General features: G+C 38.2%; 1 protein-coding gene across 1 annotated transcript in view; it reads right to left on the bottom strand.

Moving 5' to 3' along the window:
- pappa2 (pappalysin 2) overlaps positions 1–26,667 on the bottom strand; it is a 100,771-nt gene that overhangs the window by 26,372 nt on the left and 47,732 nt on the right. The window contains exons 15-25 of the mRNA XM_034105450.2: positions 24,501–24,614; positions 20,478–20,613; positions 20,210–20,384; positions 19,562–19,627; positions 19,378–19,474; positions 18,692–18,869; positions 15,748–15,961; positions 13,208–13,376; positions 12,899–13,031; positions 11,610–11,731; positions 1,826–1,897 (exon numbers count right to left, since the gene is read on the bottom strand). Of these exons, the coding sequence (XP_033961341.1) occupies positions 1,826–1,897; positions 11,610–11,731; positions 12,899–13,031; positions 13,208–13,376; positions 15,748–15,961; positions 18,692–18,869; positions 19,378–19,474; positions 19,562–19,627; positions 20,210–20,384; positions 20,478–20,613; positions 24,501–24,614 (1,476 nt within the window). The remainder of the gene's footprint in view (positions 1–1,825; positions 1,898–11,609; positions 11,732–12,898; positions 13,032–13,207; positions 13,377–15,747; positions 15,962–18,691; positions 18,870–19,377; positions 19,475–19,561; positions 19,628–20,209; positions 20,385–20,477; positions 20,614–24,500; positions 24,615–26,667) is intronic.

The following is a 26,667-nucleotide window of genomic DNA, read 5'->3' as shown; positions in this document are numbered from 1 at the left end:
AAAACTATCCGGCTTTAGGATTATAGTTGATTTACTGTCACAGCTTCAAATATGAGCAGAGATTAACATTTAATTGCAATTAACTTCAAATTATGATACAAACTACAGAACACTTAGAATTATGAAATTGAAATATTGCCGCCTCTAGAGGTCACAATGTTTATTATACTCCAAAATATGATGGTGTAGGAATGAACCAACAACATCTTGACATTATTCTGCCATTATTTGCGGTCAGAGTAATGGGGAAATAATCGTGAAGATAGGATAGGAAGATCATGATGTCATCAAGAAAATTAGGATATTCCCATCGGCCTCATCTTTTTCTCATGTCATTACAGTATGCTTTTGCATTTCCTGAATAACGGTACGCATTCTCTAAATAGCTAGATTGTTAGCCTACTGTAAGTAGTTCATGACATCAATTTTGCCTTTGCCTAGCAACAGTATTCTTATAACTTAACCAGCTTTTTTTAAAGATCTTTCAACATGTCACTGTTATCATAAGTTGATGGGTTTTGGCCGGTTGTTGTGTAAATGGATTTTGACCTAAAATGTTGTACGGACCGACTGACCTACTGGACTATATCAGCAAGCCTCCGACAAACAGGGGAAGAATGCAATGTAATAAACTTCTCTCCGAGACCTGTTCCAAGATTACTATGTGCTCTCAGAGCCCTTATACAGGTACGATAACATCACTTGGGCATATACCTTTTTTTAAATCACACTTTTCTATGTGTGTAGATAGTGAGGGAATGCAATGATAACACAATAGGTCAAGTTTTGTCATCTTTCATCAGTTCGACAAAGTAAGAGTGACAGATTTAGTTTTCATATAAAGAATCCGGCCATGGCTACCTATGTATAACAGTAAGAGTTTCAGCACACGCTAGGGTAATCTTTTTAAAACTTGGCAGACACATTTAAAAGGCTGTCAGCATTAATAACTCAATCTAACAAAATGCAATGATTGATTTTGTGTCTTTATCAGATAATACATTAGTTTTGGCAGACGTAATGGCTCTTTGGACATATTTGAAAAGGATAAAGTTTGAAGTGTGAGAATATAAATGTATGTCTTAAACTTGTCATCATGAAATGTAAAGCACATTACACACTGGCTCTGGTATCTCTCGCACTGATGACAAAAGATATACACTGGGTTTTGCTTCATGTTTGATTATTGGAAGGTCTTGCTTGGTGCAGTCAATTTAATGTGGTTTTGCCCTGAAATGGTGTAATTGTTAGGGTATTCTAGTGGACTTTTCTTGACAATAATAATATATTAATATGATATAATAATAGCTGTGATAACAAAGGGGTGAACGCCACTTTTCTGACCTTAAAGGCTTTGTAAGTACAAATATTCACATAGTAGATTTGGTATGCAAGAAATGAAATACACTACACTTTTTTTGTTTGTTGGGAAACAGGTGCAAGATGGTTAAACAAGAGCTACCAAACAATCAGTTCCTAAAGTCCCTTTACATAAGGGGTGTCATCTACAATCGAAACCAAATGACAACTGTTTATCATGGAAACCACCAAATGTGTGTTACAAAAGCTACAAGCAGCCATAACAACTTTGTTGACTTTGACTTTTTCCCCTTCTCACCACAATAAAAACAGCAGATCTTTCGCAGGGAGAAAGGTCAGGCACTCAGTTTGCAGCTCTTGGCCGTATACAGTATCAGTCAGACTAAAATAGAAATGTCACTGATTTAACGGTTTCTGAAACCTCCATTGGACTGATATCTCGATGGAAAGTATTTGAAAATACTCCTGTGTTTGCTGCTTGGCTGTTTGGCTGTTTGGCTCTTACCTCACATGACTGGATGCAATGGATGTGTTGCGGTTCGGGGTGCCACTTCATCATCCCTGTGCAGACTATGCTCTGGAAAACAAAGAACATGAGAACGATTGAGCTAGGCAGTGACAGGACAGGAACAACTAGTGTTAAGGTTATGGAAAACAATATCATAATCATTCACAAAAGCATTTTTGTAGGTGTTTTGTAAACGTAAGACTTAAAGTACATTAATTGATGGCTAAACTTATTTATTAAACTCTACTTTATGTTGTACATAATTTAAGATAGAATTTGGAAGCTGGGTTACATTGTACTATTTTCAATATCCACTTTGAAGATAACCAAAGGTGCAGGACTGCTACTTACAGACTTTGTGATATCTATTGTTTACCAAATCTGGCTCCATGCCAGTTTCAAATTCAGTCAAATGTTTGATATGCTCAAATGTAGGGTAGCTACTTTATTCTATGGAAGGATACATTTTTGAAACGTATTTCTTGTCAATATTTCTAATAGATAATCATAATTATTATTATTATTATATATTTTTTTATAATATTATTATTATTACTTTTGTTTTTGGGCCTTACAGTTGTGTGGAAGAAAAAACAAAACATTACTTTAGAAGTAGTTCTAGAGTTTATTGTAATTGTTTGCCAATAATCTACTTGGACCTGCCTTGCATTTCATGAACTGTAATCCAAAATATGAAGTTTATCTTGTACTTTTGCTTCCTTTTTGCAGTGTTTGCTTTTATGAAAACCTGTTTTGAAAGAATAAAACTTAAGTGGATGACTAAACAATTGCATGGTGAGATTTGGATGAGGCTGTGGTCTTTTGTCATTTATTTGACCCCGGGAATGTACAGATAGCTGATTGACTAACAAATATGGACAGAGAAAGTGGATCCTCCCCTGTGTCCAGCCTCCCTCCCCAGCAAGGGAGACCAGATTCTGACATGATAACACAATGCCAGAGCTATGGTGTAAGTAACCAGACCTCCAGCCAACTATTTGACCTTGGCAATGGTGGATTAACTGGCTGGCTGACTGACCACCCAAAAGTTAGGCGAAACCGGAGCAGTGTTTGCGACAGCATTAACGTAGAAGCGATAACTGAGGTATGATATTGGGTAACATTACCCACCTTTAAAGCAAAAAACAACAGAGCTCTAACTCAACCTAAGAACTGACATTCCTAAAGTTTGTTCAGGGTCACCTTTATGCACCGTGTGTGCGAGGAAAGTGTACTTCCTAAAAGGCTTTGACGTCAACAGGAACCTTTACTCTTGCTATCTGCCTGTGATTTCCAGTAATGCAAAAGCACTTAAATGATAACGAAGGCCAACTCGCATACACCATGATTGAACCACAGCAATATTGTTTTAGAGTTTTTATGTTTAACTGCTATAACTGTCATCTTTGCTCTATGTGTTTGTGTTGTCTCCTGGGTTCTGTAGTGCCCGGAGTCTGTCTTTTTATTTATTTTTCTCCCAAACCCCATACCCTCAGGAAGCCTTTGCCTCCTGTCAGGTCATCATTGTAAATAAGAATTTGTTCTTAATTGATTTTCCTGGATAAATAAAGATTCTACCACTACTACTACATACACGTGAGGCGGATTTTGTTGTGTGATTCGTTGTGATTAGCTGGCGCAGATTGGAATTAAAAATGGAATTGAAAGATACTGTCTCGCCAGAGATTCAGTCAAACATCTGATATGAAATACATTTCAAATAATTTGATGGATGGAAAAATTCCATTTGACAGTGAGATTCATTTTTAGGCATTCTTGCTGAGTTTTGAATCTGAGGTTATTGTCTTATTTTAAATAAATTATGTTCTATTTTTCCTTAACACAATTTGAAGAAAGGTTTGGTCTTCTAGAGATTTAAAAAAGTTACTTGTATTTTGTGTTGTTAAAAAATATATATATTTGAAAATGCTAATAGTGATGAGATAATTTAAATTTCTCCTGCAATTTTCTGAAGTCTGTACTGACCATGTGTCGGATGCAACCTGATCTCACCAGAATGCGTGACTCCACCACGACTCCTTAACACCACAATGCGTGGTGGAGTCACGAACTTTGTTACACGTGTTGGCACCACGCAAACAACCCCAATGTAAAGTGAATGAGGCTCCTTTGTCGTGGTGCACACACGCATTTCTACAACGTCCAGCAGTGAGCTTTTATTCTATAAAACGTTTTTTAAATCTACTTTATAGCTTGTAGTAACTCGCGGGAGGCTTCTTTTATTTTATTTGTATTCATAATAATTTTTATTTTTCGTCAGAATGTAAAAATTACATTAGCTCAGAATTTTTGTTCTCAAAAAACTGCATTGTGTGTAATGCAACTGTGATTTTTATTAAATTAGTTAGTTTTTAAGGAAGGCCAGAGCTTCAGCCGTGTCAAATAGATTGTTCCCTTTAGTTAACGTTATTTAAAAGATAATGATCATGTCCCCTCTATTGTATTACGAGCGTCCATTGGATAACGGAGAATTGTACACCCGGAAGTAAGTATTCTCCTTACTGTCGATTGATTTTACAGTGATATCTGCACTACTCATCGACTAAAAAAACACCAGATTATCCTTGTTAATTACACAACATTGATTGGTTTGAATTGTGTGCAATGCTTTTGTATTTTCCCCCTTCGATTCGGAGAAACAAATGTTTTTTCGGAGTTTTAGGATGGCCGAAGACACTACACTACCCAGAATCCTCAGCTATCGTTTGGGACTACACCATGTGCTGAGCTTGACAAACCCATGATCAGTCCTCAACCTCTGTGATTGGATGTTGGAGTGGCAGTGTATGAAGTTTACACAGTGCGTCAAAAAGGACTTTGAAATGGAATGAAACCCATCGACAGCACACTATTCAAACTGGAATCGAACGTGTCCTATCCCCCCCCCCCCCCCCCTTAGGTCACAGGCTCCTCCAACAGTGCTACGCAATAAAACAGATAGGCCTACACAGAAAAAATTGTGAAATAGTGCAATAAGAGTCTACAAGTGATTGGAATATGATATATTAGATAAATAATTTCTAAGTAGCAGCCAGATGAATGTTATGGATGTTGTTTCTAAGTTCAGGTGTTTAATAGTCTTATGGCCTGTGGGATGAAGCTGTCCGTGAGTCTGGTGGTTTTAGTCCGGATGCTGCGGTACCGCCAGACGGCAGCCAGACTGCAACAGACAGAACAGTTTGTGGCTGGGGTGATAGGGGTCTTTTATAATCCTGAGGGCTTTCTTTAAAGTTAACCTGGTATTTTTACTCCACTACATTTATTTTAGTTACTTTACAGATTTGGATTAATGATGTGAAATATAAACAACCCTTAAATCAGACTTTAGTTACACCCGAGTGAAATTCAGTGAAGGTGATTGTCAAGTGCCAACAATCAGCAGAGATATTTGACAGTTGGTGCTTGAGAAGACTAAATATTTATCTGCAGATCCGTTTAAAGCATATTCATTACTCGTTATTCTCTAATAGTTAATTAAAGACTGTATATAATTGCTATTTTGCACATCCATTTCAAGATTTCAAGATTTTCTAAGGTTTATTGACATATCATATACACAACAGTGTAGTTATGCAATGAATGAAAAACTTGGGTCACAGGTTCCTCAACAGTGCATTACAAGACATCTATCAATATGTGTGTATACTTCCACCATTACACTGTCGTATTCTGCACATTTCTTATACTATCCACATACATAAGATTATAATTAATGTGTATAATATCAGTTAAAAATAAGTGCTTCAACATAGTTAACATTGCAGGAAAGTTGATTGTCAAGTTCCAAAACAAACCATGCAATTTAGACTTTGTCAGGCTTAATATTTATCTGTAGATAGATACCCCCAAAGCTTTTTTCCTATTTAAAAGAAGACCTTAACCTAAAGTATTCTTTAATGTTTAAATAAAGCCTTATTAGTTAGCACATCCTCCTATCAGGCACTAAACTGTTTTATTCTAGATATCATTTGAGTATCTTCTTGATATTTTCTATTCTATATTTATATCATTGACTTTCTACTTTCCCACTATTTTGTATGTACTCTTAATATTTAAATGTTTTCATAAAATATAACACATTCAAAAGTGCTTTACAAAAATGAAACACATTAAGAAAAAGGCATTTTAAACAGTCATTAAAAAGCAACACAATCTTCCTGCATTGCAATTACTCTAAACGTGCAATAACGTGCTTTAACCAGTAGGTGGTTTGGGTTAAAAAGCTGTAAAGTTTACAGTGTTAACAAAATAAAATATACTGCTGTTTCCGGTTTAGTTTACGACGAATATTATTTTGTTATTGTTTTGATATTTGTAACACAAAAGCGATGGAAAAAACCCACAGCAACACAGAAAAGATGGTCTTAACATGACCCAGCGGTCTAGTAGTTAATAAAAAACAATAATATCAAAACAAAATATGACTACTAACTTTATTGTGAAATTAAAACAGAACGGTAAAAGAATAGTTTCCGGTCTATTCTAAGCCCGATCTCTGTAGATAAATAAAGAACTACGACAGATGTGTAATATGTAATGCAGCCAAACCATTTATTACAATGCATTCATGTGATGACTTTCAAAGAGTAAAGCAAGCACTGCTGAATAAAGTATGATTTTCTCTTTTACGAAACCTTTTTTTTCATATGAAATGCAGTTGGAGGTCAACCAATCAAAGAGCTTGAGGACTGATCACGGGTTTGTCAAGCTAAGCACATGGTGTAGTCCCAAACGATAGCTGAGGATTATGGGTAGTGTAGTGTCTTCTGCCATCCGAAAACTCCGAAAAATCTTTGTTTCTCCGAATTGAAGGGGGGAAATACAAAAGCATTGTACACCATTCAAACCAATCAATGTTGTGTAATTAACAAGGATAATCTGGTGTTTTTTAGTCGATGAGTAGTGCAGATATCACTGTAAAATCAATCGACAGTAAGGAGAATACTTACTTCCGGGTGTACAATTCTCCGTTATCCAATGGGAATGGACGCTCGTAATACAATACAGGGGACATGATCATTATCTTTTAAATAACGTTAACTGAAGGGAACAATCTATTTGACACAGCTGAAGCTCTGGCCTTCCTTAAAAACTAACTAATTTAATAAAAATCACAGTTGCATTACACACAATGCACTGTTTTTTGAGAACACAAATTCGTAACTAATGTAATTTTTACATTCTGACGAAAAATAAAAATGATTATGAATACAAATAAAATAAAAGAAGCCTCCCGTGAGTTACTACAAGCTATAAAGTAGATTTAAAAAAACGTTTTATAGAATAAAAGCTCGTTGTAGAAATGCGTGTGTGCACCACGACAAAGGAGCCTCATTCACTTTACATTGGGGTTGTTTGCGTGGTGCCGACACGTAAATGTAACAAAGTTTGTGACTCTACCACGCATTGTGGTGTTAAGGAGTCGTGGTGGAGTCACGCATTCTGGTGAGATCAGGTTGGTCGGATGCCTTCAATAGACTAAAGAACATTATCTGAGTCCAAACAAGGGTAATTATTGATATTTATTATGAAAAAGCCAGACAAATTATCTTAAACAAACATTTTACTTTAAATTGTAAATGTGGTAGTTATTTATTTTCAGTATAATTGGTCCGTTAAACTATATGGATGCCTGGTGTTGCAGCTAACACTTTGTAGTTTAATTTGCACTACATTCAAAGTCAAAAGTCATCATATCCCTTCCTATATCCTTTCACACAGAATAAGCTCTTAACTAACGAAGTGCAAAGCATTTGTGTAATTATTTTTATTTGTGCACTTTTTGCTTTTGTGGAACAGGGTCTTAAAGAGACAGGCGCTACAACGGAGCTTTCATTTAGAGCAGGGGTGCTCGAAGTTTTGATGAGTGAGGGCCAATTTAGGTACCCAATATTTGATTGAGGGCCGCCCAAGAAAAAACGGAACACAAAATAATTCCAAAATAAATCCTTTCTTTATTGTACTAACCAATTACCGCAACTCACGAGATGCCTAGTTGCCATGCAACCAGGAGTCTAGCAAACTTTCCACAAGCTGTCATTCATAATTTAGGAATGACAACCCAGGGGGCGCAGTTTTACCATTCTTAAGCCTCTGGAGTCTAAGGGTATTTTCTCGATTTTTAGATGTTTTCTTAAATCACCTTTTAAATGTATTTATTCTAACATGGCACCCCATGTGTTACATATCGAAATGTTCAGGACAATCTCTGGTCTTGCTATATATGCATATTGCTCACCTTAGAGCACTGTTTAGATATGAGATAAGTAGCTCAAAAGCTTAAAATGTGACATCCGATTTTTGGAAAATCTTCAAAACTCTTGTGAAAACACAAATGTACTCATGTGATCGAATTGTTTTGGTGTTTTAGATTTGGTTACCAAAGTCCTAGGATCACAAAAGCAGTGAAATATTTGAATTACACTGTATATAAATGTGTTATTCATGTCTAAAATTAAAAATGTTGAGTAAAATAGGTGTTTATCACTCTACTTTCACCACAGCAGGGACTGAGATACATTAGGACTGAATAATGACTTCATATTACATACCAAGGTTCATGTGATGTGTACAAATACAAATTGAGCATTCAACCTTTTTTTTTCAACCAACAATTTATTATAAATGTGTTTTTTTCAACCAACTATTTATATAGTCTCACTATTTACAATATTGAACATCAGAACTTTCAACCAACTATTCATTATAAATGTCAAGACAGTGTCAAGGTCTTTGTCTGTCTTCCAAGACAGTGGGTCTGGCTGCTGTGTAGTTGGGGTGATGGTGCATGGGCTGCTGTGTAGGTGGGGTGTACAAGTGCTATACGAGACCTCCTTGCTGGCTGGGTTGAAGGTGATGGCTGTGGTGGAGCCTTTGTGCTGAGGTGTATCTTGACCTGGTGGCAGCCGCAGATGAAGGTGGAGGCAGCTGTAGTGATGCTGGTCTGCTGGTCCTTGGTGGTGATGGCTCTGGTGAAGGCCCTTGAGCCACAGTAAATCTTGACCTGGGGGCTGGCACAGATGAATGTTGTGGCTGCTGGATAAACGCCGCCTGTGTAGGACAATAATTACAACTAATTTAATTGAAATAAAGTTCAAGTAAAATGTTGCTCAAGCACAAATAACGATACACATAAAAATAAAGTTTGGGAGGTTGCAGAAGGAGTGTTTCTCTCTCTCTCTCTCTCTCTCACACTCTCTCTCACACTCTCTCTCTCACACACACACACACACACACACACACACACACACACACACACACACACACACACACACACACACAGGTATTTCCAGTTACTTTACATTCAGTATACAATCACAGACACACATATACATAGGCTACATCTGATTACAAAGTTTCATCTGTACAGGACGGTAAAATAATAACAGGCACACATATAAATAAATCTATGACAAAGTCTCATCTGTACAGAACAGTATGATAAAATAATCGATGGCAAAAACATGTCACTGTAAATGTCTCCGTTGTGGGACGAATAAATGATTAATTTAATCATCTACACATGTAATCTCACTTTTACACACCAAAATAACTTTAACACAGAGTAAATGTTTGCTAATGGAGTCTATTTTGTCCCAAAAAAAAAAAAAAAAGTTCATGACTATCGATAAAAAATATATATCAATAAACCTATTGTTAATTTTTGCGGTATTCCCCACACATTGCCAGTACACTATTACTGTAATATTTACACTTACCCATGTCCAAATGGATCCTTGTTGTTGTCTTTGTATTCTTCTTCTTCAGAAGAGTCGAAGACTTCAGGTTCTGAGGCTCTATCTTCACTGCTGCTAGCGAAAAAAAATCTCTAGCGAAGTCGGCAACTGTAAAGTTTTTTTTAGCCATTTTCTCTGTCTGTCTCTCTCTCTCTCTCCCCTCACAGACGTAAACTGATGGGAGGCACGTGGTTTATGTTTTTTTTACTTGGTGGGTAGGCCCTTAGTGATTTCTCGATGTCCATTAGTCATTTGAAACCACGGTGGCTACCGGCCGAGATTTCCTTGACGGACACACAAATCCACCAATCCCACACAGAGTAAAGTCAAGCTGCTTTGAGCGGCCATATTGGCTGCTGGGCCCTGGTTACAGTCTCACAGGAGATACCGCTGGAAAGATACTCTTCCAGCGATTCCGCAGATATCTGAATCATATTTCTACTCCTTATAATCGAAAATATATGATTAATTACGTAAAATTATGCGCACTCCAGAGGGTTAAATTCCATTCTAATTCTTTCTAGATACAACCATGGAGGATTAAAATATAACGCATGCATTTCAGCGTGTCACATTAACTATCGCGGGCCGCCAGAAACATTTCCGAGGGCCGCCATTGGCCCGCGGGCCGCACTTTGAAAACCCCTGATTTAGAGGTTGAACACAGGTTTACAGTATAAGTAAAATCATGTGATTTAAGTATACTATCTCTGTTTGAAGAGGTTAGTGATGTAAATATTCATTTAGAAACTTACATCTTACTAAGAAAGTGATGAGATGATAATTATAATGTTGCAAAAAAAACATTGGCAGCAAATACTCCATGTTTTTTATTTTGTAGGTTGACTGAGCCGTATTTGTCTCAAACGGTAGTGAACTCTTATAGCTTTGTGCTTTATTGAGTCACTCTGGAGCTGTAGCTCAGTGCACTCCAAGCTGTTGTTCCGACCACCAGATGTTCAGATGCATTATTCATTCTGATGGGTGTTTTATGTAAAAAAATCACAGCACGGTTTGTCATTTCAGTAAGCGAACAAAACAACAACTGTTAAAGAAACATGCAAACAGTTCTCAAATAGTACTGAACCACAACACCTTGCTCAGTAGTGGTTATTTCACTCATCAAACAATCTTGTTGTTCACCCTGTATCATGCCTCATTATGCAACGTGAAGCAGCTTAGCAACAGGTGCAAGCTGATCTGTACAGCACTTATAAGCTCTGTGTTTTACTGAACTGGGTCAAATTGACATTGAGTTAAAGCATTATACACTGTATGAAAAGCCAGTCAATAAAATAAGTTAGTGTTTTCCATAATGACTCAGTAAACCCGCATTTAATAACTGCACAATAAGCTGCCATTGGTAAATATATTACATATAGGTGCATGCCAAACTGTTTATTTCAAAAATTACATACTTGAAAAATGCTCTGAAAAGCAATAGGAGAAGGATGGGTTTGAAACATTCTTCAGGAATAGTCATCAATGCTACTATACAGTAGGTGATGTGTTGTTTGAACTTGAGCCATACTAGTAGCTTAAATTATATTGCTGCCTCTGTAGATTTGAATTTAACCATTTGTGTGTCCAAACTTTAGGATGTTAAATAGCAAATGGCTAGAGTTACCCCTTGTACTAACAGAAAACAGTGCTTGCCTTGTAGGGATGAGATTAATCCAAAAAAGGTACCTCTAACCTCTTACTAGTGTTGTTAAAGGAAAATACTTTTCTTATACATCAACAAGAGTCAGTGAAGAGACCAGAAGGTCTGTTGCTACAGTACTTGTAGCTTCTAGTGTTCCAAGTATATGTGTACGTATGTGTTTGTTATTTGTGTAACTGTACTAGAAAGACTTCCACTTGATTGGCTGCTGTTTTTACTCTCAATTTGTAGAATGAAGATGTGTTGTAATTAGTTCATATATATTTAGATTTCTTAAACTATGAATGGGTTATAGAGAAACCCACATTACTGTCTTATCATTACTATTTATTTCTTATTTAATTTGTGATGATGTTCTTACCTGGACTGTGGTTGGTAGCATCCAGTGCTTTAAAGACTCAACTGTATTGTCATTGGGTAGAACCACCGGATCACGCAGATCCATGTCCAGAGCCACAATGCATGTTGGGTAGCAAACAGCACCTGCAAGGAAAAAGAAGAAAAAAACACAAGTCAAATAACACTTACCTTTAACAGTCATTAGCATCTGTCGAATGTATTCATGTTCAAACATTAAAGTGGACCTATCATGCTATTTTTAGGCAATAGCATAGGTCTCAGATGTATACAAATATATAAAAAACATGTCTATGAAGTGTTTTCCTCAAAAAACCAAACAGATCACCCATTCTAGCCATGCTATTTCACTTCCTGTTTCAAAAGTGCTGATTTGGGGTATAAAGCTTTAAAAAAAGAAAAAAGGAGGGGGCTGAGCTCATGCGGGACCTGGCAGAGCTGTCTAAACTAAATACTGCCGTGATGAAAAGCCATATCATGGATTATCAAGGATTATTTCTGAAACAGTACGGAGCTCAAAGGCCGGTTATACCACAAGGTGAGTTCCTTTTTATTTCCTGCTTCTTCACACACATGCTCTGTGCCGTACAGGTTAGCTCTGAGTGTTAGCGATGCTAATGTAAACACCGACCATATTACGTCCAAAACAGTCGGGCATTGTTTCTGATAGCAACGTTTCTGATTGGGCCGCGGGTGTAAAGCCAGCCTACATTTTCGATATTACGTCATATCGGACGCAAATCTGGATCAGCTCCGTTGTAGCCCCGTTTTTAGAGATTTGGGTACGGAGGAAAGAGAGAGGGTTTTATTTTCTGACGCTGTGTGAGTTCCCCGACACACCGGGGACACATATTTATGTATAAAAGACATCAAAAAATGCATTTTGCATGATGGGTCCCGTTTAAGGAAAAAACAATATTATATATTAATATAGTCCGTCCGTCCGTCTGTCTGTCTGTCTAACACAGGTTCAATCCCACCTTGACCACCACTACAGTCAACTAAATTGCTCCTGTGGGTTTTTTCCACAGTAATCAATGTGTCTAATATATGTAATGTAAAGCGCTTTTAGCACTTGGTAAAGCGCTAAAATAAACACCATGAATTATTATTATTATTTTATTTTAAAGACAGAAAGATGCACTACCGTCATAAATGTATTGTTTGCTTGTTGTGTAACCTGCCAAGCCAAAAACCATGCAGGCATAGGTATCTTTGTTGTTTGACAGAATATAATCAGGACTGTTGGTTTTTGGATGGGTTACACTCGAGTCCCAGATAGGTTACACTCACCGACATCCATCCCCTGGTCACAGCTGTACTCTACCGAGTTGAGATCGGGAGGAGGAGAGCACGATCCCTGTAGCGTGGAGCACATGGTGAACTCTGCAGTCCATTCACCATCCTTAGAGCAACGGATCTCCCTCTGGAAACAAACCCAAATTAAACTCATTGTGGTCATTAATGGCCTATGATTGGCCTACACTTCTGTCTTTACACAGCTCAGTATGGGTAAACAGTTATTCAGTCAGTTTAGTTTCAACCATAATTAATGTTTTATCATGCGATATAAATAATGCCTTAGTTTCAGTATTTACTTACGTTCTCTGTGGTATCCGGGCACCTCAGGGTGCAGAGGGAGTCATAGTTCAGGCCATTGGTGCAGCTGTACATGCCCTGGAACACATCGGGCAGGGCTGCGCAGGATATGGGCTCACAGGTACTTGTCTCCCACTGCCCGCCCTCCAGGCACTCCATCTTTAAAAACTTCCTAGAGACAACAGTCGACAATTGGCACATCTCTGAGTGATCTCAACTCTAGGTGACATTTTTTTTGATTTACATAAAATGTGTATAAAACACCTTTTTATTGTACTGTTTGGGGGTTCACCTCTTCAGTCGCGTATTATATAGGTGTTTGTGCATGTACATGGTCTGCAAAGGCTAAAATATCAAAGTTATTGCCAGATAGAGTTTACTTCAATAAAATGGTGACATCACTTTGTATCATTAGAGCTTCTATTGGCTAGCGCTTCAACATATTACGTGATGGGCCAAGGGGTGGGACATGTGTAAGCAGCAGTTGACCAATCCCAACAGAGCCAACTTGGCTCTGGTTTCAGACAGAGGGTGGAAGGAGGTGCTGCAGCACAGGCAGTATGAGAAAAATAAAGGCCTTTTAAAGTTGCAAACAAAAACTGGTGTCATTTGGCCAGTCCTGTGAAGTAGTTTTAGTTTCATTAGAGTTTCAGAGAATTATTTATTTCTCGTTTAATGCTCGTTCATGTTCAGTTCTTGGTGTTGTTTTAGGTTTTCTCGTTGTCCATTTGTCACATTCTCGTTAACATAATATCTCAGGAACCCAAGGAGTGAATTTCTTCTAATTTGGCACAAACTCTCCCTAAAAATATCAAATGTCACTGAGACCTCACCCAACCCGTAACAGCCATAACTCAAGGATCAATATGCTAATATTGACAATTGCTCACAAGTTTCTGAAAGGATAAAAGATATGACATTTTGGACAGACTTGACCAATTGGTGGAGGCATACAAACACGAGGGAGTCATCCCAAAATCAACCTTAGCTTATTGCTGTAAATTTGGACCATGAGCCTAGGACAAAGAAAAAGTTGTGGTAGATATTATTGTTATTAAAAAATATTTGGTTGTATTGAGGTTCCTTATAACAAACTCCTTCTCCAACTGTATGCACTCTTTACACCTCAACGCCATCTCTACTTTTTCAATTCACTTTTACTGTTTCGATAACCAAACATATACAGAGTACAGAAGACTGCCAATTCTACAGTGCACTAATCAAATGTGTGTTGCATGTTGTGTTTAAATGCAACAGTTTGTGTAACAATGAAGATTTATGTGGGAACATGTGTCAAAGGTAAAAGTGAAAGTCCTATTTCGCTGCTGCTGTTCACGTTCACATGTTGGACTAATAAAGCATCAGGTTATTAAAATGTTTACGCATACTGCATGTTTGAGAAGGCATTACTCATAAAGAAACACAGCTGCTAATGGAGATAGTTTTTCACCATATTAGGTGGAAATTACATACAACACTATAAAATGTATATATTTGATTGGTCTTATATGATGGTAATAGTCAGCTTGTTATATGTTTTACACATAATGCATTTTAAATACAATAAGCCAGAAAAATAGTACTGCTGTATTTTACGTTGAATAAACTCAGCAAATTGATGGTTGCTATTACATACAGAAAAGTGTGAACGAGATATCTGACTCCATTTTATGCAGGATATAAAATCACCACAGAGGTTGTGTCTCTTCCTATTTGAAACTCATTACCAACATGTGAAATGTGTTCAGTAATGAGCAGTTGCCCAATGAATACAATTGGCAAAGTTACAACAAGACCCAGCTGCGGTACTATTTTATTGGACCCTAATTTGAGCTTGTTTTGAAACGGAACATAGTTTTGCAAGTGATGGACCACAGCCTCTTTAAATTGTACCCGTCTATATTTAAGACTTTACTATTGAGGTTACGGTGTTCATGTAGTCCATTGTTACGGTGTTGCAAACAAACCCTAATCAAATATCCTCATAATATTAAGCAGTGCGTAGTGGGAATCTTGAAAAGTAAAGGGAAAGAAGGTATTTCCTTAATTACCGGACAGGCATGTGTGATAAAAACAATACATTTACTTCAGTCTGCTGTCTACACAGATTCTACTTAAAAGTACTGCACAACCCAGTACATTATGATCTGTTGTCCATGTGGTTCTTTAATGCCCTTGTCCAGAAAAATACGACATTTTGATATCAACACATGTTGATGAAAAGGGGAAATGTTGGTTAGCTAGCTGTTGCGAAAGACGTCAGTCTCTACCTGATGATGTCACTTGATGATATTCAAACATAACTGGTTATTGAAATTGTGCTTTTTAAATGTTGAAATGTTTTATGTATGTGAAAGTTCGTTAAATGAATTTAACTATAAGGGGCACATTGGCAGATCACCGTATGGAGCCCCCTGGTCTCCTCTTGGTAAAATGAACTGATAAAGTTGTGACTATTTTAAATAAATGTAAAAACGCCCTCCAAACCCCGGCAGCTGTATCTTTGTGCACTGAGCTGCTGCAAACAGTCCCAAAACACTTACCGCTGTGTCTTCTTATTGATGCTCCCCATTACATAGAAGCCTGTGTTGCATTTGTAACGGCACACAGTGCCAACATCGTGCCCTGAGGCCAGGCAGTCTGCAGTAAGCAGTTTGGCATCGGGTATGTCTGGAACCTCTGCACACTCGATCTTGCAGTAGGCCTCTGGGAAAGACCAGAGACTGTCCTCCAAGCACACCAACCGGTCACTGTCACCTGAGGAGAGGTGAGGGAGTAATATTCAGAGTACAGTGTGTGCCTGACACAATGGTGCAATGCAGGAAAATATACAATGGGCTATTTTCTCTGTTATTCTAAACCTGCATAAACCTTTTTAACCTCTGCCAATGACGTTATGTTTTAGGTTTGATTCATTGGTTTGTTTGTCTGTTTATCTGCAGGATTACCTAAAACGAATTTTCATGAAACTTGGTGAAAGGATTAAACAAAAACCAAGGTAGATCCATAACATTTCGGAGCGGTCCGAAACACTGGACATTATGTATCACTTATGGAAATGGCCTTGGCGGAGGTCTGCACTCTCTAAGTGCCCCTTCTTGTTGATGTATTAAATGTGCTTTGGTGGTTATGGTACGTTTATTTGGGGATTGTTTTTATTCCCCTTCGAATTGGCCTCCATAGAATCTTCCTTTGGCCTGCTTTAATGATAATGATCATAAGAATTGAACTCAAACTCTGTTATATAGAGTGACTTTTAACTTCTGGGCAGATTCGATTTCAGCTACACAAGATTTTCCAGTGCCTGAATCAAAGTGCAGATTGTATTGGACATGAGTTTTCTTCAGACTGAATATACAGGATTCCCACACCTTTCCAAACATCAAACACAGATTTTTGAAGGACATTTTATGGCCCAATTCTCTCAAATTTAAAAATCCACCACAGCAAGGGAAAGTCAAGGTTCTTGCTGTAACAACACAGATCATTTGTTTATGCAGGCATTCATGCACGATTAAAGCGTCACACTCGAGGCAGGTGGCGAGTGAAAAACAGCATAACTTCAATGAAACACATGCAGATAAAAAAATAAGTAAGTGACTTATAACCTTTAGTATTGTTTGTTACATAGCAATATTTATATGGATTTAACATTTCCTTACACTAAGCAATAAGCTACTGATTGTAACAGACCAAGTTACGATTTGGCAGCAAGTGTTTATTGAATTGCTAATGTTTCAACTTTTCATTTGAAATAAGAAGATTGTTTGACTGCTTCTTCTGAAAGTATAGCCTCATAGCCTTGCTGACACATTTTTTACAAGAGTTGTATTTGCTGCACTGTATAACTGAAATGTAAAAGTACATGGGAAAAGCACAAGTAGGTCAACAGCATGGATTGATTTCTGTCCGGCTAAACATTCTGCTTTTGTTTCATGGCTCTGTCTTGTACAGTTATGAGGAAAAGGAGACCATGTCTTCAACGTAGCCCAAAGCTAATATTTGCTATGCCTGTATGGCCTCACATGAAGCATGAGCATTGGTGTGCATGTGTGTGAAGAATCATAACACCCTAAACCTTTCACATTTTTTATTGGGTCTATAAAATGTAATGAATCTTTAACATGGCATCACATTTTTATAAGCTATTTAAACATTGCGCTGGTGTGGTGCTGATGAAAATCCATTACAGCTGTGTGTGTGGAATATATTCTCCTGAACTACACAGTGTGCTTTTTTCCCTGCCGAGTGATGCTTGAAGGCCTTCGCACATATTTCACTCAACCAAACCAAAAGCCACAAATCGAATTATTTCTACAAAATCTGAATTTAGACCATGGATACACGGGTCTAACTGCTGACTCTACTACGACATTTGAGCGCTAGCTGTGGCTTTCCGACCACAAACTCAAGTGTGTGGACATCACGCTTGCTCCGTCTAATCACTTCAAGAAGCTGCATCTACTACATTGTGTAACTTTACTAAGGAGGGGAAATGTTTTTCCTTTTTGCGGCCACAGGCAATATTTGTTCTGACTCATTAGGGTGTTAGTTGTATTTTTAAAAGCTTTGTAGACATTTGAGTATAATGAAATTGTATGTAAAGGGAAGAGGAAATATGCCATATAGCTGTCTCTATCAGTGTTCATCCGAATTTCATTCACTCCGACCCAAACTAACACTTTAAAGGCCATAAAGTAAAGAGTCTGTGAGCAGCAAGCTTCATTGAGAGAAGACATGTTTGTAAATTTTGTAAAGGGCATTTCCACTGTGATTTTATTGCAACACTGTAGATTAGTTCCCCTTCTGTTAGCTGTTTTTTAAACTAATTTGTTTTAAACACTGTCAATTATAACAGGATGGGAAAAACAGGCCTCCAATTTAAACTGTAATTGTGTGAAATAAAGGTTTAATGTCCATTTCATTTTATGGACTGTAACTAGTCGAAGCATCTTGCTGTGTTTTGTCTGCTCACGTGACTGGGCTGTAACTGTCATTAGCTAGGTCGTAGCATGTTGGATACATTCAAAAAATACACGACTAATTTGTTCTCTTAATAAACAATCACAAATCACACACTGCTCTTGTGCCTTTATCGCTGTTAGCTAGCAATGTTATCATCAGCGCTAGCAAATCGACTTTTATTCCAAACCAGTCAATGGCACGTTTATTAAATTGTGTGAAAAGAAACACATGTTTTACTTTTATTTGTATAGCTTAGAGCTACTTTCATCAGAGCACCTGCAATCATGTCTGGTGCCACATCTGTTAAGTATCCAAGATGGCGATCATTGAGTGCGTGAAGTGTCCTCACTCAACTTTTTGACTGTTATGAGTGCACCCTCCAGTTACTGCATTTAGCAATACGTTGCACTCAAAATAGCAAATGTAAGTACGGAAGTATGCAAATTGAGACACAGCATGTGTTTTAGATGAGACTTGACTAGAGTTAATAGAGAGAATAGAGCAGAATAGACAATGACTTACCTTGCAATATAGCTGGTGATCCACAGGTGAAGGAGCATTGTTTGCCAAAGGTGGTTCCCCAGGGGCAGCTGAATATAGCGTGGTAGACATGAGACTGATCGGGCAGGGCGCAGTCTACAGGCTGACAGCTGACCACACGATCCCAGGAACCATGGAAACACTCCAGATGAGCATCTCTCTGAAATAAAGACAGGGGAACATCACATAATGACAAAATGAAAACATGTTTTGTTCATAATAACAATGAGTTTGTTCAAGTTAACTGTTAAAAAAAATATCACAAATAAAAGAACTGATAAACATGTTAAAGGTTAAATTGCGTTCACAATCTAATTAGGTGGATTCCATTGACAATATTTAAGCATTTGCCTCAACTGTTTGTATTATTCAGAAGTGATTTGGTTGATTTTAACCCTATGACATATTGGTTAGGGTATACAATGGCCTAAACAATTCCTAGACTTCTCTCTGAATAATTTTGACACGTGAGCTTTTCCTTTGAAATGCGGTGTCATCTGCATACACTCTATTTGGTTTTATATAATGTATTATTCACTTAGCATGTTTTTTTGGAATCAAAAGAAGATGTTACTATCTCTGGCATAATACACATGTTTTTACCTATGTATAACTTTGGATGACTTCACATAGAAACAGTTCAACAGATAATACAATATTCAGTGTACCTGGTGGGATACGGTTCCCCTGCTGTTGTGGACACTGATGCTGAAACCACGACGACACTGAACTGAGCAGTGAGAGGACTCCCCTCCTCCTGTACACCTACAGAGAAAGAATGATATATAGATAGTCCTTTTGTTTGCTGTTTCAGCTCTCTCATTGTTCAGTGTTTCATTGCAAAGGGCCTACCTGACAGTGGCATGCTCTAAATGGGGAGGCCTGCAGCTGTCCAACTGACACGGTTGCCGCAAACAGCTATATCAGGAGATGGAGGACAGGTGGAGATGGAGGGAGAAAGGAGAAGGATGAGAGGCAGGGAGAGACAGAGCAACTAGGAGGCCTAAACTGATCACTAGTTTTATATAAGAAGTATTTCAAGATTTGGGGAGGCTGTCATTTTGGTAATTAACCTGTTATGTCATCATCAAATATCATACCAATGCCTTGCAGAACAATGCCAAGATCACACATTTTTCTTTTGTACGTGTTAAAACATTTTTAAAGTTGGGCTGGTTAGAACCCCAGACTAAATTACCGAATAAATGACTGAATACCTCTCTTTGTATATCATCATAGATGGTAAGTTGGCCAAGGCGATTCGTACTGTTTTCGGTTTAACAGTCTGTTCTTCTACTACTCTGTTGGTGGATAACAGTCATGTGTAAAGGGTAGCCTAGTGTTTTATTTGTCAGACTTTTCTAGAGCTTGCTTCAAACTTGCTTGGCAATTGAATGAAAACAGAGCTACTGACATGCTGTGTATGTGTGCGCATGTGTGTGAAAGCATGTGTGTGTGATAAGTAGGTAGTTGTGGGAGAGCCCACCCTCAGATGCGCACCCGGTCAGGGCGAAGGTGCTAAAGTGGCAGGAGGTCCTCAGGGCCACGCCTCCCACTGCCACAAAGGGGGAGGAGAAGAGGAGAATAACAGAGGCCGTGATGAAGAAGGGTCGAGAAAGGTCATGGGTCACATTCACCACCAACGGGTTCCGATGGCATGAGAGGTCATGCGTGCCTAGGTAGAAGAGTTCAAAGTAGTCCTTTAGCTTCTCACCATGCCAACAGTTTGTTGTGTTGTTAAGTTATTGGTTTTCAAATACAAAGGCACCTAGTGAGTGGTTTTTGCCAGTAGTATCAGACAGGAGAATGGTGGCTGTCCTCCGGCACTGCTCCCCAGACCATGACCCATCTGAAGCCAGGTACACCATCACAGAGGCTGCCACTCCAGAGTGGAGAAATCCCACCTGGATCAATGACGAAAATTACAATATTTATATAAGGAAAAAAAGGTTTATTTATACATGAATATGGGTTTACTGCAATCGAAATACTTTACATGACACATTAATAAACAGTTATACAGTAGACCATGGTAGTCAGGAAGGGGTAGATTATTGACCCAGTGTGCTTTCCAATTGTTAGGGTTAGGGTTGGCAAACTAAGGGTTCCTTGTCACTGAACAAGAAACTCCTTGAGGATGCCCAGTGGCCTGAACAGTGTAGGGAGGAACTTGGATTATTATGTTAGGCTCTTGTAAAGCTCCATGTGGCAGATTAGACATTTGACTGGTAACGCACTCACCATGAGTCATGTTCAGTCGGCCACTTCTGGTCTGAAAAGTTGAAGTCAATGTGAAATTGCCTCGAAGTTACATTCTGGCCAGAGGGACGCTTTCAAAGTCTGTAGAACTCTATGAAAAAATGTACCTACTTCGAACTTGATTTATTAACTTAAACATGAGTACACGCTCTTAATCGCTAGTGTCAAGTCTTCTATAAAATAGTATGGTGTTCATTTTGTAAATTATGATTTCATAAATCAGTAAATTAGACAGCAAACAAAGGCATACTTTAAGGCATGGCTACCTTGTGATTGACAGGTTGGTACCAAAATGTTGTCTGGTTTCCAACACCCTTAACACTTCCAAAGTTAGTTTTCAGTGTTTGAAAGTTAGGTTTAGACTTTTGGTGGTCTAAAATGGTTGTGTTCAGCATTTGGTCGTTTTTGCTCTGCGCTTTTCTGTCACTACACGTTCAAAGGCACTAAGATGGCAATGGCCAAAAACCAGTGGGTGACGTAACGGTGACTATGTTCATTTCTTATAAACAGTCTATAATCATGATAGAAACTTGTCAGTCTGCAGTCCTCCAAAAGAGATTGCAAGGACATGAACTGAGCATAGCAAGAGCTGGGCATTACAAAGGAGGAAAACAGGGTATTGCACAAAAGCAAACAAGCCACAACGAGTACTAAGAGGTCTGTCTGGGAGACCACTAAGTCACCACAGGAAGAGCAAAGGTTGGGTGCTGTTACATGTCCTAATCAATGCATGTGCATGTTGCTGCATGGCAGGAACCGTATAGTAATTGCGTTCTGACTAAAATCAATGTAACTGCTTTGATTCCAAATCTTAGCCTGTGTTCTAATGATGGATATTCAACTTTTCAGAGCCACCTGCTTAGCCTACAGACTGTGTCTCTCATACTGAAAAGATGGATTTTGGAGTATCACTTTTAGTTTAGTAAATTAGTAAGGGCTTCCTAAGTGCAACTCTTTTATAGTACGGACGCCTTAAAGAGAGTTTGCAGAGATGGATATGATAGCTGACGATGGCTGAGGAACGCTTTTTAAAGAGAGCAAGACTGTAATTCAAATTAGGGTACCTTTCAGAGACGGAAAGAAAAACTTTAAGGACAGGCGGTTATCATGAAGGCCCTTCAGACAGTGAAAGGGTCTTTAGAGAGAAAGTGGCCTTCCAGAGATGTTACAGAGGTGTGCCTGATAGGAGGTGTCCATAGAGAAAGCAAGGGACGGAAAGATGAGTCATTCAACAAAGTAGTGGAAATGGTGCTAGATAAAAATAAATGAATATGTGCAAAGGAAGGAAGAGGCAGGCTCATGACAGTAAAGGACCCTGCATACACAGGGTATATGCAGGAATCCTGAAGTCAAATTTAATACCTTTTAAGACCTTTTTTAAGACCCTTTCCATACATTTTAAGACCTCATCGCAACTTCGAGTTCTAACCGGTTACATTGACGACACACTTTACCTCACATTTACTATATTGATTGGAAGATAGCACAACTAAACAGAGTGCAGACAGAATACTGAAGCCTCCTCTCCACATGACCTTCAACCTCTCTGTGAAGGTCAGGGTTAATGCAGTATGCTGCTTTGTTGCTTCTGTACTCTGTGCTCTTTCATTCCAGTAAAACTCCTCAGAAACCATTAGAAACCATTAGAAACCAGTAGAAACCAGTATTTGACCAATAAACAAAACAATTGGCAAAACTTTGAACTATGAAATATATTAAACTTTGGTGAGCTTCAGCGGGGTAATGCCATATAGGAGCTCCCTCACAAACACCCAGGGGTTAAATTGGGCTGGGGCTGTCCGGGGCTAAGCCCGGCACAGAGGACGATGCTCTGATGTCATCACCCTCACACATTTGTCATATGTTTACAAGAACCGATATATATGTTAAGACTTTTCTCGTTCTTAATATAGACTATATTTAGGGTCGATATGTGTTGACCTTACTTTAAAATAGCAGATCTCTGTGACCGGATATAGTTTGGCTGAGACGAGGACGCATACAGTAAAACACATACGCAAAAAAGTCTTCCGTTCAAGCGCATTCGATTCATTAACGCGTCCGTTCACACTAGACCGCTGGAAACGCTGTAGTACATATGCCAGGCCTGTAAGTGGCGCTGCTGCCACCACAAAATACACCAAAAGCAGCGAAGAAGACCCCGGAGCATGGTTGTCCTTCTGTTTATTCTCCTCGGTGGACGGCGTGTTCTCCTGCGTGTTCTCCCCCCCCCCCCCCCCCCACAGAGCGGAGCAAGGCAACGAAACTTAAAATAAGCATTTTATGGCACGCTATGCATGGGGCCGCCTTGAGGGGGTTTCCCGACATGTTGTTTCAGTAAATTAAAGGGTGTTACATGTTGTCGTTGCTGTGGACCTTCTTAATACCTTGGAAAATGCCGTTTAATACTTTTTAATAGCCTTAATTTTCGCTAAATTGATTTATCAACTTTTAATACTTTTTAAGACCCCGCGGACACCCTGATACAGAGCATGGCAGACATGTTTATGAGGCTATCACTCAAATCAACAGCTATCATGTGCTTAGTCAATCAATCAATGTTTCAATCAATCTTTATTTATATAGCCCAATATCACAAATGTTACATTTGTCTCAGTGGTCTTCACAGCTTAGTCTGGACCTGAAGAGTGGATTTTGGGAACTGTGGCTGTGGAAAGTCTGACTTACAAAACATTTAAAATATAAGAACGATACACAGGTCTGGAATGGAAAGCCGGGTCCAAATACAATGCAGTACACAAACCTGCATGTCTATGTGAAGCGCTGTTGGCTCGTGAATGTTGGGGCTGCAAAGAATAGCAGGACTTTAGGCAAGCATATCAACTAAACAGCAGCCTCTGTAATCCTCTCACAATTTCATGTGTCAACAATTCATAACATTACTTTATGATGTGTCATTTTTGAAAATGTTTTAAACAATTAGGAGTATCATAGGTAATTAACTTTTTGGTTGCTTTGCATTCTCTGGGGCCAAAATAAACGACAATATAAATGATGTTTTCATAATGATCTTGTAGTGATTACAAAATTGTTATTGTTCATTGTGATGCCAGTGCTATAATAACTTTTAGAACTTTATGGGAATTTAATTATGAATGATGAGTTAATTATATAACACTTGATCTTTTATTGTTAGTTAACTGGTAATGGTAATTTTTGAAGGATTTGAGTGATTAGTATCCAATGGGTAAAAATAGCACAAAATGCATGCTACAAGAATAAGTAGAGGGTAAATCATGATTCAGTATCATCTACAGATCATTAGTACCCGTAATATACAGTTGTCTTGGGAAATGAGGAATTAAAGTTAAAAAAAATCCATTGTATGAATCATGCAAATGTGAGAAAGTTAGGAATGTGTGCAGGTTAAAGTCAGCAGACTGTGTGGGGCCCTTCAACCCAATTTTAAAAATACTGGAAATTGCTGGAAGCTTAAAGAGTAGCCACCCACAGTCACTTAGCGGGGGGGAGGAATATACAGTATGTATATAGTGCACACACACACATGTACCTTTAGCCAAAATGGATGTTCCAGGTCATTGTTTGTGTCGGACTGAGCTACACAGGGGAACCAGGCGTCCGTGGGCATTCTCTCACTCACCTCCAGGTGTTGGTACCTGCAGAGCTATATTCAGAACAAAGAAAATATTATTAACATTAATTTAACTGATCTTGTTTTACTTTTCAAAGTTATCCTGACCTTACCTTTTAATGTGTACATTTAAAATCCTTGTTTAACCCATTTGTTGAATTGGCACATGGTTTAATTTGTGTCTGTGCCACATATTCCACATTATGGAGGAACAAAAATGTAACTTTGATATTATCTGACTGACTGATTCAATACATTTGATTTGATTATTTTGTGTGTTGAGAAAAGCCCACATTCTGTGTGGCATTTGACATCCAGGCAAGGCACGTTTAAGGGCAATTCAAAGTGCTTTACAAAAATGAAAAACATTAAGACCATTAAGAAATAGTGCAGCGGAAACACATTATAAAATTGCATTTAAAAACAGTCATTAAAAAGCAAAGATAATAAAATAAACATCAGACATGAGTAACACAGGTATTAAATACATGAATAAAAGTTACAGTGCAGTGTGAGATATGAAAAGCTCAAATAAAAGCAGCAACAAAAAGAAAAGTCTTCAGCCTGGATTTAAAAATAGTACGATTTGCAGCGGACCTGCAGGTTTCTGGTAGTTTGTTCCAGATATTTGGAGCATAATAACTGAACGCTGCTTTTCAATGTTTAGTTCTGACTGTGGACAGAAAGCAGACCCATCCCAGGAGACCTGAGAGTTCTGGGTGGTTCATAATTTAGCAGGATATCAGAAATTCCATGACTTCCATGACTACACCTAGATTTCTGGCTTTTTCTGTTGTTTTGAACATTGCCGACTGAAGCTCAGCACTGACTTTTAGTCATTCCTCTTTGGATCCAAAAACAATTACCTCAGTTTTATCTTTGTTTAATTGAAAACAATTCTGACACTTCCAGTCATTGATTTGTTCAATGCATTTACTCAGTGTTTGAACTGGAGAATAGTGTCCTGGTGAAATGGTTATGTAAATGTGTGTGTCATCCGCCTAGCTATGGTAACTTATTTTGTTGTTTTTCATTATCTGAGCCAGTGGTAGCATGCAGATGTTAAAGAGAAGAGGCCCCAAGATAGAGCCTTGAGGAACCCCACATGTCATATTTGTAAACTCAGATGTGTAGTTACAAAGTTGTTCCTGTCATTTAAGTAGGATTAAAACCAATATAGAACTGTTGCCGCGATTCCCACCCAGTTTTCCAGTCGGTCTACTAATATGTTGTAATATATCATGCTGATTCATGCTGAAAGATCCCAGGAGATCTGCCAGTTCTGAGTTGCTTGGACCAGCGTGTCTTACACCAACAATCCTCCCATGATAAAAGAGGCTTGCATCATGTTATTTGCCCAAAGGAGCTGACTAACAGTTACTCTGAAGTTTCCATGCATATGCTTAATTTGTTTGTTTGTAAATCCTTCCTTTTCAGGCTTTTTTCCCTTACCAATTGCTGCTCAGATTCCATCTCTTAAACAGAAATAGTTCAATATTAACCAATGCATTGACTCATTACTGGCTTGCATTTCAAATACGTCATGTAAGTCAGTGGGACCTGAAGAGTTGTTTTCTCTTGAGTGTTAAAACGTGATTCTTGTTGATTGATCAGGCCAGATCAAGAATCTTGCCAAACAAGGCAAAGTACAGTTTATTGAGGTCTCATGTAAAATGGCTGTTTGTATAACAACTAACTAGAAGAAATACTGATATTAAAGCATAGTCTTGTTAAGTAGAAACAATGAAATTAAGGCTTCTGAGCAAAACTGCAATGAGCAAGAATAAATGATACTCCATCTTGAATTTTCATAGAATTTATTAATTGTATTACGTTTACTGTGCATTGCTTTAGACATTCGTTTTTTTTACTTTAACACACCTGTAATTAATCTTTATTCTGCACAACTAAAAACGTGTTGAAAATGTGTTCTGGTCTGATAAGCAGTTTTCTTAGCACGTAATAAACTTGAGGAATTGTTTAATTGTCTTGTAAGAAACTGGCTGTGTGAATAGAAAATAAGTGAAATATAGGGGAGGGAACCGATAATCTGTCTTCTATGATGATTTAGCTGGGGCTGAACTAA

The sequence above is a fragment of the Pseudochaenichthys georgianus genome, chromosome 17 (assembly GCF_902827115.2).
Source record: "Pseudochaenichthys georgianus chromosome 17, fPseGeo1.2, whole genome shotgun sequence".
In the NCBI taxonomy this organism is placed as follows: domain Eukaryota; kingdom Metazoa; phylum Chordata; class Actinopteri; order Perciformes; family Channichthyidae; genus Pseudochaenichthys; species Pseudochaenichthys georgianus.
This window is presented reverse-complemented; position numbering and strand designations above follow the sequence as displayed.